Here is a 14,283-nt window from a genome sequence, read left to right on the forward strand (position 1 = left end):
GAGGATCTCCCACCGGAACATCCAGATGAAGAGGTCCCGAAAGGAGCTTCGGAAGAAGCAGAAGCAGCTGGACCGGACGGAGGAGCGCTGCTTCCAGTTCGGCGCTGACTATGTCCTGGAGAAGGCCCATGGCCTGAACTAAGATTATAAACAGTTGCTGGACGACAGCTTGGAGGATCCTATCGGCCGGCCAGCAGTTGAAGTCCCTCCTGTCTCCTCTGGCGAAGACGAAGAGCTCTCGGATGAAGACCCTAAGGCCTAAGCCTTCAGCACTGAAGTGCTTGATATGACGAAAGATGATCTTGTTGCGAAGTTTGTCGTTGGTGTTTCCATAGTCATACCCAACTCTTGCAGCGACATTCTTCGTTCATCTTTTTGACTTGTATTTTTATTTTTTGTAATTGTTAGTCCTGCCTTCGAGCTTTTGTAATTTAACTAGCCTTCGGAGTTTTATATTTTAATGCATCTTTCATCTTTCGTCAGCATTGTCTCTTTTATTTACTGATTTTAATAATTGTATCTTCGGCTTCATTCGTCTTAACAATTAAAATGAATCACCTCTTCGACAATATTGATGCCTTAACGATTTTAATAAAATAAATTATATCTTCGACTTCATTTGCCATAACAATTTTAATGAAATGAATTATATTTTCGGCTTCATTCGCCTTAACAATTTTAACGAAATAAATTGTATTTTCGGCTTCATTCGCCTTAACAATTTCAATGAAATAAATCGTATCATCGGCATATTCATTCGCCTTAACGATCTTGATAAAATGAATTGTATCTTCGGCTTTATTTACCTTAACAATTTTAATGAAGTAAATAGCATCTTCGGCTTTTGCCTGAGCAATTTTAATAAAATAAATTGCTGCCTTACTACCCCCTATGACCCCAAGGGTTAAAGGCCGAAGGTGACTTCGGGCTGTTAATTCTTCTACTGCACTTGGGCGAAGGAACGGGGATGCTGATCTTTCAGTGATTGCCCCTAGGTCAGCATGTCATTGTTCGTTCGGTTAATAAGAGGTCTTCTTCGGGATCGCCCCTAGACCAGGTTTTTGTCCTTTTAAGAACACATGATTGAGGTCGAAGGATCATGTTCTTCTTTTAGATTGCCCCTGGACAGGGTTTCCTTCAGACTTTTTAATATCACACGAACAAGGGAAAGACGAATGATAGGGCATTATTCTAGGATTGCCCCTTAAAGTCCTTAATTCATGTTTACCACGTGCAAATTAAATCATTATAGTGTGGTGAAGGATGTTTGAGTTTTGGGTGATTGCCCCTTAAGTTACATGTTTCATTAACAAATTAGATAAGGGCGGCGACCGAAGGGTTTATTCTCTTCGGGATCGCCCTCAGATAATACTCATGCGGCCGCGGCTTTGGTAAATAAAAAAATGTGACAGAAAATGCATCTTTATTTATAATCGAATTGCTTACATTCTTCATATTAAATTCAAATACAAACTTTAAAGAAATTTCTTATTGATAAAATTTCTGAAGGCGACTGGAGTGCCAGTTGTTTTTGATTGCTTAGCCCGACAATGTTTCAAACTTGTACATTCCGGGACGAACGACCTCGATCACCTTATAGGGCCCTTCCCAGTTAGGCTGAAGCTTTCCTTGTTTGACCGGCATAGATGAGGCCAACTCCCTTAAGACTAGGTCTCCGACTCCGAAATACCTTTTCTTCACATTGGAGTCATAGTGTTGTGCCGCTTGTAGTAAGTACCTCATGTTCCTTTGGTGGGCGGCTTCCCTTTCCTCCTCCAATAAGTCTACGTTCGCCCTCAACCCGAAGCTATTAGTTTCCACATTGTAGGTCTCAGTTCGGTATGATTCCAAGCCCACTTCGACAGGAACTAGGGCTTCGGTTCCATAGGCCATTCTGAAGGGAGTTTCTCCTGTTGATGTCCTAGGGGTCGTTCGGTAAGCCCATAAGATCCAAGGGAGTTCTCCCGTCCATCTTCCTTTGGCCTCGCCCAACCTCTTTTTTATTCCTCGAAATATCACCTTGTTTGCTGCTTCGATTGCCTCATTTCCTTGAGGGTGAGCGACTGAGCTAAATTTTTGTTCGATTCCGAAAGTGGTGCAGAAACTTGCGGAACTTGTTCCCAATAAACTGATTTCCATTATCTGAGATGCAAGTTTTCGGAATGCCAAATTGGAGAATGACCTGTTCTAGGAAGAACTTCTTTGCGGATTCTTCGATTATGGATGATAGAGGACGGGCTTCGACCCACTTGGTCATGTAGTCGATGGCGATTATGCAGTACTTTGCTTGCTTCGTGCTAGTTGGGAGTATGCCGACTATGTCTACGGCCCATACGGCGAATGGAATATGATTTAGTACATAGGTCATTTCTTATGGGGGTTGTTTTGGGACAGTGGCGAACAGCTGACACTATACACACCTTTTTGCATAGTCACTGGCGTTGGCTTTCAGAGTGGGCCAGAAGAATCCCTGTCGGATAATTTTAAAGGCGAGTGACCGACCAGCCAGGTGCTCGCCGTAAATTCCTTCGTGCACCACCTCCAGAGCCTGTCATTGTTCTTTGGTGTTCCAACATCGCAGAAGGGGCTGACTGACTGACCGACGATACATCCGCCCATTAATGATTGTGTAATTCGATGCTCTGTATTTAATTTTCAGGGCCTCCTTTCGGTCTGGGGGTAGAATGCCTTTCTCCAGAAAGTTCCTAAGGGGGGTCATCCAGTCGCTCCCTTGGTGAATTTCAAGACATTCTTTCTTCTCGATCGAAGGCGTCTTGGCTTCGGTGAGGTAAATAGAACCAGTTAAGTTCCGTGTCTCGGCCGAAGCTAGCCTGGAAAGGGCGTCTGCCCTAACATTGTTCTCTCTGCCAATTTGACTTAGTTCAAAGGTTTCAAATGATAAAGAAGCATCTCGTACCTTGGCAGCATAGGTTTTCGTTCGGGGATCTCTTTGCCCATATTCCCCCATGAAGTGTTTCACAACCAGCATGGAGTCGCTGAAGGCCCTTAGGTGCTTCGCCTCAAGGTTTCGGGCCAGCTCCATTCCTGCGAGGAGTGCCTCGTATTCGGCTTTATTATTTGTCAAAGGAAAATCGAATCTTATGGCTTGGCGTATCTCGAATCCTTCGGGGCTGGAGAGGATTAAGCCGGCCCCACACTTTTTTCTGGCTACCGACCCATCTATAAAAAGTTTCCACTTCCCTGGGATCCGGATTAGTTGTACTTCGGGTGAAAGATCCTTTGGACCTGAGAATGTACATTCAACCATGAAGTCGGCCAAAGCCTGAGCCTTAATTGCCGTTCGGGGAACGTACTCGAGATTAAATTCCCCGAGTTCGATGGACCATGCTACGACTCTTCCAGAGGCTTCGGGTCTTGTTCAAATCTTCTTCAGAGGTTGGCTGGTAACAACTTGGATCGTCCGCCCTTGGAAATAATGTCGCAATTTTCGGGAGGCCATAACCAACCCATATGCGAATTTTTCGGCGTTGGGGTACCTTGTCTCTGCATCCTTGAGGACATGGGACACGTAGAACACGTGATGCTGATTTCCCTCGTAGTTTTTCACAAGTACTGCCCCGAGAGTTCTGTCGGACATGACTAGATAAAGCTGAAGGGTTTCCTTCGGATCGGGCCTCATCAAGAGTGGTGCCTTTGTAAGATATTCTTTTACTTCTTCGAATGCCTTTTGACATTCAGGCCCTCATTCAAAATTCTTTGACCCTTTGAGCACGGCGAAGAAGGGGGGTGCCTTCTCGGCTGACCGGGAAATGAAACGCCGAAGGGCGGCAAACCGGCCTGTCAATTTATGGATGTCTCTGATGTATTTGGGAGGTTCCATATTAATAACTGCCTCGATCTTCTCTGGGTTCGCCTCTATTCCCCGGGCACTGACCATGTAGCCAAGAAACTTGCCGCTAGAGACCCCGAAGGTACATTTGTTCGGATTGATTCTCATGTTGTTCTTTCCGAGCATTTCGAAGCATTCTTTTAAGTCTTCGGCATGATCTTGGAACAGTGATTTTACAATCATGTCATCCACATATGCTTCCATGTTCCTTCCGATCTGCTATTTAAAGATCTTGTTCACCATTCGCTGGAATGTGGCTCCAGCATTCTTCAGTCCGAAGGGTATTTTAATATAGGCATAAGTCCCCTTTAGAGTTATGAACGCTGTCTTGGGCACATCCTTATCATTCATAGCAATTTGATGATAACCAGAAAAAGCATCCAAAAAACTAAGTACCTCATATCCTGCCATGGCGTCTATCAGTTGGTCGATGCTAGGCAAGGGGTAGTGATCCTTCGGACATGATTTATTGAGGTCCGTGTAATCCACGCACATCCTTCATTTCCCATTTGACTTCTTGACGACCACCACATTGGCTAGCTAGTCGGGATAATCAATTTCCTCGATAAATTTGGCTTCCAACAATTTTTCCACTTCGGCCTCTATGACCTTCTGTCGTTCGACTGCAAATGTCCTCTTCTTCTGCTTTACCGGTTTGGCCTCGGGCTGCACATTCAAGCAGTGCTTTGCCGTCTTGGGATCCAATCCGGCCATGTCTTCCGGTCCCCAGGCGAACACGTCATGGTATTGTCGAATGACAGCTATTACCTTCGTCTTCAGATCCGCCCCCATGTTTTTTCCAATCCGAACCATCTTTCCTGAATGGCCCGCGTACAATTCCACTTTTTCGGTTTCCGCGGCGGGTTCGGCGATCGGGCTCGAAAGATTGGCCCCGAATTTCTCCAACTCAATGTTCAATGTTTCCCGGCTTCCACTGGGTTCGGACTCTGCCCGCTTTTTCTTTCCGGTTCCATCCGATCCTTCATATTCCTGATCCTTCTCCAGGTCTTCGAGCATTATGATTCAGGCGGTTTTCTGATCGCCCCTCATTTCTCCTACCCCTTTCTCAGTGGGGAACTTGAGTTTAAGGTGGGGTATAGACTCAACTGCTTCAAAGGTTGATAAGAAGGGCCTGCCAAATATTGCATTGTACGGGCTTTCGATCCGAACTACATAGAACTTCACCAGCTTTTCGACGGTATACGGCAACTTGCCTAGGAGGACCGGTAGAGTAATTGTTTCTTCGAACTGAATGGGATGCCCTCCGATGGCATAAAGGGGAGCCTCGTTGCAGGGCTCTAGTCGCTCTCCAGCCAAGTTCATTTTGCAGTAGGTTTTGTGGAACTGTATGTTGGCTGAGCTGCCTGTATCCACCATCACTTTCCATATTTTGTTTTGCCCGATGATGGGATTGATGATTAAAGGGTCCTCGTGCGTGCGAATGACATCCTCGTAGTCTTCAGTGCTGAAGGTTATGGACATATGGGGCTTTGCCTGTCCGAACTGATACAGATTGTACACTTGTCGGGCATACTTCTTATTTGTTGTCTTACTATCCTTATCCAGGATGCTTCCCCCAGATATAGTTTTTACTTCGCCCCTTATCATGTCCCTTCGCTCTGGCTCATCGGCCTCTACCTCCTCCTCTTGGTTCTCCTTCGGCCCCAACCTATCTCTCAGATCTCAGACAAACTGATTAAGCTTGTCATCTTTGATCATGCGCTCAATGAGCTTTTTTAGGTGATAGCACTCATCGGTGTTATGCCCCTTATCCCTGTGATAGTCGCAATATTTATCAGGGTTCTTCTTGTGGTTTGGGACCTTCATTTTGGCGGGGCGTACAAATCCTGGTTTGCCCTTGATCTCATGGAGAATCTTGGAGATCGGCGCATTCAACGGGGTGAATACGGCCGAATCTCTATCTCGACGCCGTTCGGCCCCACGATCCGTTTCTTTCCTTCCTTCTTTCCTGCTATCCCTTCGATCAGAGCCTGATCTTGAGCCTTCATATATGCCGGCTCGCTTTGATCGGTCGTCTCTTCTTGAATCTTTATACCCCCCAATACTTTCCATCTTTCGGCGAATATTCTCGCCTATCACATATATATCATTCAGGGATTTCGGGGGAAAATCGTAAAGAGATGAGCGAAGCTTTTTACCTTTGTAGGGGTCAGCCCCGCCGTTAGGAAGCCTATTGCTTTGATTTTGTCCAAGTTAGTGACCATCCCAGCTTCTTCCTTCAACCGAGCGAGATAATTCCCCAACTCTTCATTCGCCCTCTGTCTGCAGTGGACCAGGACTTCAGTATCCATCGCCTTTCGGCATAGGTGCGAGTAGTACTTCAAAAACTTCCTCTTCAACTGCTCGTAGGACTCGATGGATCGGGGCTTGCGGGACTTGTAACACATTGACGCAGACCCTTTGAGATAAGTCTTAAACATTTTGCACAATATAATATCATTGTGGCCCATCCCAACCATCAGGAGTTCATATTTTTCACAGTGGTCCTCGGGGTCTCCTTTTCCATTGAACTCGCTCATCTTAGGGAATTATCTCTCTTCGCCCGGGGGGGTCGGTACTGCTCGATTTCTTGTGTCACGACCGGTTCTCGATCGGGCCTTCTATCACCGAACATGGCCTTTTCTAGGCGATTGATCCTGAGGCTAGATCCATCGGGCTCCTCATCTGAATCAGAAGAAAAGGGTTGCTTAGTCCTTTTCCTTCGGGGATGCGAATCAGAGTCTGACTCATCTTCTTCGTCATGCGCCCGACGTTCTCTTCTATTCTTATTCGTTCTGCCTTGCTTTTCGGCCCGCATTTCGTCGCGCAAGGCTTGTTCTTGCAGTTCAATCTCCTCCCTTTGGAGCTGCAGGGCCTTCAATCGGAGCGCATCGGCTTCTCTTTTCTTTGCTCGCGCTTCCGCTTCCTTGTCGACTTGATCAATTTTGGCCTTGCCCTTCTCCGCGGCCTTTTCTGCCCGGATCTTTAGGAGTAAGGCCTCTTCTTCAGGAGTTAGGGTAATAACCCCGTCCTCTTCCACTAGGGAAGATGGTTGTCCTTTGTCGGTAAAACCAGGCGGCGGTGAATGCTCGTGAAATGTTTCTATCATGTTGTCATTCTCAGCTTGTGACTCTCGTATTTCCCACAGATGGCGCCAAATGTTACGCCCAGATTCCTTCGTGAGTTTGAACAGCCTTCGGCTGCCTCGAAGGTTGCTTCGGATGATACCTGAAAGTGAAGAGAATGCGAGGGTTTGTACCTCCGATTCACCTTTGGTGTGAGAATAAAAATCTGGTAGTAAGGGTGTGGTAATAATACAAGAAAAGCAGAGTGTATGTGAGAATGTGTGTATCTTGTCTTACTTCACAAGGGTTTTTATACCCAATTCTGCCATGAATGTTCAGCCGTTACCAATCATTAAGGAGAGAGTGAAAATGGGGCGTTATGTCCCTTATTATTTCCAATGGTCTGCGAGTAGCGGACCTTGGCCTGAGCTTCCGTGGGCCTTCGTCTCGCGGGCCTGTAGGTCCTTCGGCCCAGTAGCTCAATCGCATATTGGACCTTCGTTCGATGGACCTATAACCAACAGGTATACTGGACAATAACTATTAAAATATTCTTATTTAGGGGGTTATACGAATATATATGATTTTACATATTGAATAATTATCTACTTTTTCAGTAATTTTAGTTATCCATTATAGAGAGTATTGTAATATTTTTTTATGTACTATTCGATTTCTATATCTTCAATGCAATTTTTAATAGTTGTCCATTGAACGTGTTTTAAGGCAAGGGTTGCTTCATGCTTGAATAATAATAATGCTTTGTTCATTTCAAAAAAAAATGATTTTAGAGATAGTTCCTCTTTTAAGAATTAGAATGAAATATATAATTTAAATAATAATATAATTTATCGTGATCGTAAAAAGTTAAATCAATAAAATTTAATATGTCAATGTAATTAAATTAATAAGAGTTTGTCTAGCTTGTGTCATGAGTGCTAAACATCAAAATATATATATATAGTTCATTTTAATTGTTCTAATTTTTATGCAATATAATAACTAATTAAAATGAGTTTAATTCAAAAAAGTTCTACAATTAACATATGATAATGATTCACGCTAAAAAAACCGAGTTAATATAACATTTTAAAGAAAATACATCGAACTCTTCATTAAGTTCAATATGGGTGAGACGGTCACCGGCACTCGCTTAAAACTATAGTATATTAAAGAGACCACATCCACAATTCCCTTAAAACTATACTCCCTCCGTCCCTAAAAACTTTTCCCACTTTCCTTTTTAGGTAAATCAATATACTTTTCTCAATTTCCTTTTTTAACACAAAAACTGAAAATTATATTAATAATAAAAACCCACTACTGGGCTTAATGGGCCAGGGTCACCAGTTTTATTTTTTTACCAAATCATTTCATTTCCTCCTCCCCGTCTCTTTCGCTTCATCACTCTCTTTTCTTTCCTCTCCGCCACCAAAACCCTAATTTCTATTCACACAAATGAGCGGTCATTACGGGTTTTCTGATTCCGATGATGAATCCACCAACGTGTACGAGTGCTCCGATCCCAATCACTGTGATAAAGGTGATTGGTGTGAGGGGAACCACACTTATAGTCGGGAAAAGGTCCGAATGGGTTGTGGTCGAACTCCGTTTGAGGAATCGGCGGCGAAATCAGAGGATACGGTGGATGAAACCCCTAAATTAGGGTTGCATGCAAGTGAGATCGAAGTTCCCTTTGATGAAGACGATGTGCCTCCTTCCCCTATTTCTTCAATTGCGAAGACTGTGGTCACCGTTGTTGCTCCGGATCCGTCGAGCGACGACTTGGAGGCGGCGGGCGAGTCTGAAGATGCATGCTCTAGGTCTTAATCGACTTTGTAAGAAATCTTTCTTTCATTTTTTTGGTTATTTTGTGCGTATATTCATCATAAACTACTGGTTTTGGTGCTTATATTTACCATAATTGACTTGTTGTGCTTAACCATGTATTCGATTGTGTTTATTAATTTTAATTCCTTGTGTATTCGCTTGTTTTGCACTGATTGTGATTGTGTATCCGATTGTGGTTATTTCCGATTGGTTATTCGACTGTGATTGTGATTGGTGGATTGGTTTTTGTGTAACTGACTGGTGGATTGTGTAATTCAGTGGTGGATTGTGTCATTCAGTGGTGGATTGTAGTGTTCTTTGTGTAATTCCATGTATCCCATGTGATTTAGTTGCTATAACTGTTGTAATCCTTTAGGGTGATCGATGATGAATATTGTTCATAATTTGGCTGAGACAAATGACTGCCCTAATGTGCCATGTTTATTCAGTGTGTGCTTAGTGGTTGTGGAGGTTGTCAATGATGTTTGGGGATAATCTGAGATCAATATATACAAAATGTGCTTAGAACTAAGCTCAATTTTAATACATAGGCTGATTAAAACTAAGCTTACTTGTAGCACTATTACATTGAAAATAAAATAGGCTTACATGTCTCAAAGATTGAATGCTTCTGAAAAAACCTAAGTCCAAAATATTTAAATCTGGGCTATTTGGTGGTTGTTGCACCAAATAGAAAGTGAAGTCCCCTTGTTTATGTACTTGTTGCCACTCTGGGTCATCTTGGGTTATGTGTATTCTTGCATTATCTTGCTGTATGTATATTGTTTTATGTCCTTCACTTACTGGCCATTTCTGCATGATAGCTGGTATAATGTCATTGATTAACATGCTCCTTGTTTCATTTCTCCCCACTGATTCAACAACCTTTGTGACCATTGTCCCCTTTGCTCTGTACTTGGATGCTCTCCTAGCTGGTTCTTGGTAAGTGAATGGGAAGATACCTATCTTCCCATCAAAGGTACACTCTGTATTCTCTTCATTAAATCTTGGTCTAGCTACAGCTGCTGTAAACATGACCTTTGGTATGAATTTGCTTGACTTTGCTGCTCTGTACTTGCCTTTTTCATTCCTTTCAAGGTATACTCTCTGTGATTTTTTACTTAGATAAAACCACTTTTCATCAATGTGTACAAAATTGAACATTGGACAGTACTGCCTCTTTGTCGTAGGTGTATCTCCCATTAATAAGTTCAGAACCCATTCAACCCTTTGAAAGAGATTTGCCTCTTTCAAAGCAGGATGTAAAGGGTTTGTGTGTGGTTTAATTAGTCCCCTCTTTATCATTCTATTTGCTGTTGTTGATGATACCTTAAGTTGTACTGCCAAGTCCCTTATGCATGCTCTGTCTCCCATGTTTATTTCAGTTATTGCACTTGGCTGCACTTGTATTCTTTTCCTCCCTGAGTTATGTCCATTTGTTGACATGTTGTATGGCTGACTTGCTCTGTTTTGCCTACTTGCAGTTGCCCATATTGTGCTTATTGTCCTCCTTGTTACATTGAATAAAGTTGCCACTTCTTGGATTGCACCATGTTTGAGTTTCCCCTCTATCTGGTTGTTCAGAAGCCACATTACAATTTGCATTCTACTGTCACAGCTGAGCTTTGCCCTTGATTTGTGATGATGAACATCCTCCTCTTCATGTGTTTGCCCTGTTTCTTCAGCTGGTAGATTCAAATCAAAAGGGAAGGAAAAACTCATTTTTGAACAAATGGGGCAAAGCAATGATGCAGTTTTTTCCAATTTATACTTGTAAAATTTCCATTCAGTACTTATATTTTTAGCATAATCTGTGTGATACTAATGCTTTATTTTGATTGGTTGTAAAAATCCCACTAACTTGTAATTTTAATATTTTATGTACAAATTAGTGGGAGTATTGAATTAGGCGGGAGTTTGTCCCCTCTTTTTCCCTGTTTTTTTTAACTTTTTGGAATTAACTTTGCTAATCATTGTTTCTTAAAACCTGTTTAAAACCTGTGCAATTCACAATATGGGAAAAGCTTTTGGGTACAGAAGGAGTAGTATATTAAAATGACCACATCCACAATTCCCTTAAAACTATAGTATATTAAAGAGACCACATCCACAATTCCACATATATGGCAAAAAGAGCTTGAAAGCCTGCAATGCAGAGTTGTTGAGAGTTGAGACCAATTTGCATTAAATGATGTTTGTGACTTGCCCTTTGCTATCGTGGCCAAGTCATGTTCATACATACGCCTACACACGCGAAGCTTAAAGATGGTAATCAAGGTTCAAGGGGAGTTCCCTTAAAAACCCTAAAACAGACAAAATTAGTAGAGGCTCGAGAGTATGCTGATATTTTATTTTCATATTTAATATTACAATTTTTAAATTTTTTAAATCTAATTGATATATAATTCTTTTATTCATTTAAACAATTAAAATTTTTACAAATAATTTACGATTTTTTTTAAATAAACGTTACACTAAAACCCAATAAAGTATACTATTGATACACAATTAAATAATAGTATTTAACAAAAAAATGATAAATCATCATATTTAAAAAAGCTTTGAATTTAATATTAATATTTAACCTTGATTTAAATTAATATTTATTCATAGTATCAATAATAAACAAAAATAATATTACCAAAATTAAATAATTTCACAGTAGGTAGATTTTAATCATTTAGTGAATTAAAAAATCAATATTTATATATTTAATGTATTTATATATAATATTATTTTTATTAAAAATAAGATATTTAATTATTTATTTCATGTTCTTATATATAATATTATTTTAATTTAAAATAGGATACTAGATCGGGGCGGGGAGACACTAATCCCGACCACGCCGACCCCGAAATTTTTATGTATATCCCCCAGTTTTGTCTTTAACCTAATTTTTTTAGTATTTTATATAGAACCGAGTCTAAATTTATTCCCATAATTTAAAATATATGTTTTTATGAGAGAAAGAAAATTTGCCTGATTTTCATTTTTATTTCATTTGCTGGAATTAAGAGTAAAAGAAGAGGTACAAGGCGCGAGAGTATATTAATTATTAAAACAAAAAATGTTAAATATATAATAATATCACAATATAATCACCTATTAATATGCATATAATAGACCTAAAATGATGGAACTATCGATTATCGCTTTTAAACAAAGACTATAAGAAATTTACCAAATACGCATCATGTATATCAAATATTTTGTAAAAAAATATTATGTAATATGAATTTTTTATATTTGTAATTTTGTATCATGTCATGCGTTTTTTTCAAAATGGATAATTACGTAACATTTATTTTTATAATGAATATTTAGGTAGTTCGTTTGAAGATAATGAAATGTATTCTTTAGATGATATATATTCTTTATAAATATTACGTGATACGCTTTTTTATTTGGATATCACGTAAGTATTAGGAGTTGTAAGTGGGAGAGACAAATTATTACTATATAAAATGTTAAATAACTTCATTAACACGAGTCCTTTTAGAATATGTCAAAAATAAATTTGTCCGAACGGTATGGTCGACAAGTCGAACAAGTCTTGGTTTGAGGGGAGGATTGTTGGGTGGTATCAACCCAAAAACCGCATCGATTAGATAATAGAAATTATATGGTATATTGAGCAACCAATTAACTATATCCGTATGAGATATTATATTTTGACAGTGATCCAAAGACAAACACGTATTCTAAAGTACATAAGAGGGGTTATGCTTATTTAACATATTTATATTTATTAAACAAATATAGGCATCGATATATCTATCTATGTATAAGCCTTCCCCTTATATTACCCTTCTATTTTTATTCCATGAAAATTATAATTTGAAATACAAATTAGATATCTATATAACAATTTATGTTCTGGGGTTTACATCTATACATATACTGTTATAATTACATTATTAGAATTGAAACTAAAAAATATTGAATAAACACTAATTAGACGGGCTCAATCCAAAGCAAATAATATTATATTAATGCGGAGTTAGACATGCTTAGGAAGTCCATAATATTAGAGTTATGGTTATAACGGTACATAATAATCTCGATGGGCTCCCAGAATAAGCATATGAAAAGGTAGATAGCTAACCAGAATAGGCTTAGGAAAAAAACGGGTGGGTCTTCTAGTATGAGCGCAGAATATATAAAACGTGTTGCAATCATCAATATACTTGTATAATGGAGGTGATATGGTGGCGTATCTAAAATCGTCCTAATCCATTTTTTAAAATTTTAAATTATTAAATAAAAAAAATTAAGTTGCCTTACATTATCCTAATCTTTTCTCTTAACTCAAATTACTATCTTATTATCGTTCTTAAAATTCTCTATCATATAAATACACTTTCCTCTTAACTCAAATTAACATCTTATCATTTTCCTGAAATTTCTCAACAATATTATTATTTTCTTGAACTTTATTTTCAAGTCAAAATTTATTAAGTCATATTCTCATAAATTTTCCTTTAACTCAATGTATCATTTTACTATTATTCATTTTATAAATTTTTCTCTTAAATCAAATTTCCATCTTATTATTCTCCTGAAGAAATTCTTCCATATTATAATTTACTTAAAAAAAATCAATTCAAAAGCTAATTACCTCATTTTCTCTTAAACTTTCTCATTAAATCAATTTATCATCTGATAGTTCTTTTTAAGTTCTCAACTATATTAATATTCGCTTAAACTTTCTTTTCAATTCAAAGTTACTGTATTAAAATTCTTCTAAATTTTAAGTACTAAAATATTTTTTTAATCATGTAAGACTATTTAAATAATCTTCTGCAAGTCGAATTAAGCATCTTATTATTTTTCAAAGTTTACCTAAATTTTAAACGATGAAAGTAAACATATTTAACGAGATAACATTTTTTTAAATTTGTATATTGATAATATTTATTCAAAATTTTAAGATGACCACGATCAAATAAATAATGAAAAAGGTAAAATATTATTTTATAAGATCATTGCGAAATGCGGCTCGATAAACTAGTATCAACTAAACAAAAGTTTGAAAAAAAAATTAAAAATAGCTTGATATAAACATTAACCCAAGACTTTATTCATAACACTTACCTAAATCTAAATGTATTTCTCTTTAACATTACTCGAATACCCGAACTTACTATACCGGACACGATAAGTAATAAACATGTTACAAATGTGTGGTAGGAACTCGAACAATATTCATCGTAAGTCTTCCCTATTTTTTTATATATTTTTGAACACCAATATGTATGAAAATCAAGTTCTTGTTGAGAAATCTGGTCGCGGTTACTCGAAAAAATCACAAGAATTATAATGATCATTTTCTAGTTGCCATAAAAATAATCCTACACCATCCCTTATGTCCCATTATTCATGGAGGCCTTATTTTTCATATTTTATGCAACAATCTCATTCTCCAGTGACACCCGTTAGGGGAGAACATGGATCGGTTCAGCTCGATTTCCGGATAAAACCGTAACTGTAACCGTATATCGTTAGTTTTAAAAATCGAAAATTACAATCATTGGT

At 38.8% G+C, this 14,283-nt stretch overlaps 3 protein-coding genes across 3 annotated transcripts; all 3 read right to left on the reverse strand.

The window, feature by feature from the left end:
* Positions 1–2,551: 2,551 nt before the first annotated feature.
* Positions 2,552–3,268, reverse strand: LOC141719806 (uncharacterized). The gene has a single exon (XM_074522182.1). It carries the CDS (start codon positions 3,266–3,268, stop codon positions 2,552–2,554), a length of 717 nt encoding a protein of 238 aa, XP_074378283.1.
* A 1,605-nt stretch (positions 3,269–4,873) lies between these two features.
* Positions 4,874–5,458, reverse strand: LOC141719807 (uncharacterized). The gene has a single exon (XM_074522183.1). It carries the CDS (start codon positions 5,456–5,458, stop codon positions 4,874–4,876), a length of 585 nt encoding a protein of 194 aa, XP_074378284.1.
* A 503-nt stretch (positions 5,459–5,961) lies between these two features.
* LOC141719809 (uncharacterized) lies at positions 5,962–6,390 on the reverse strand. Its single transcript, XM_074522184.1, has one exon. It carries the CDS (start codon positions 6,388–6,390, stop codon positions 5,962–5,964), a length of 429 nt encoding a protein of 142 aa, XP_074378285.1.
* Between the last annotated feature and the right edge of the window lie 7,893 nt (positions 6,391–14,283).

The sequence above is a fragment of the Apium graveolens genome, chromosome 4 (assembly GCF_009905375.1).
Source record: "Apium graveolens cultivar Ventura chromosome 4, ASM990537v1, whole genome shotgun sequence".
Lineage (NCBI taxonomy): Eukaryota > Viridiplantae > Streptophyta > Magnoliopsida > Apiales > Apiaceae > Apium > Apium graveolens.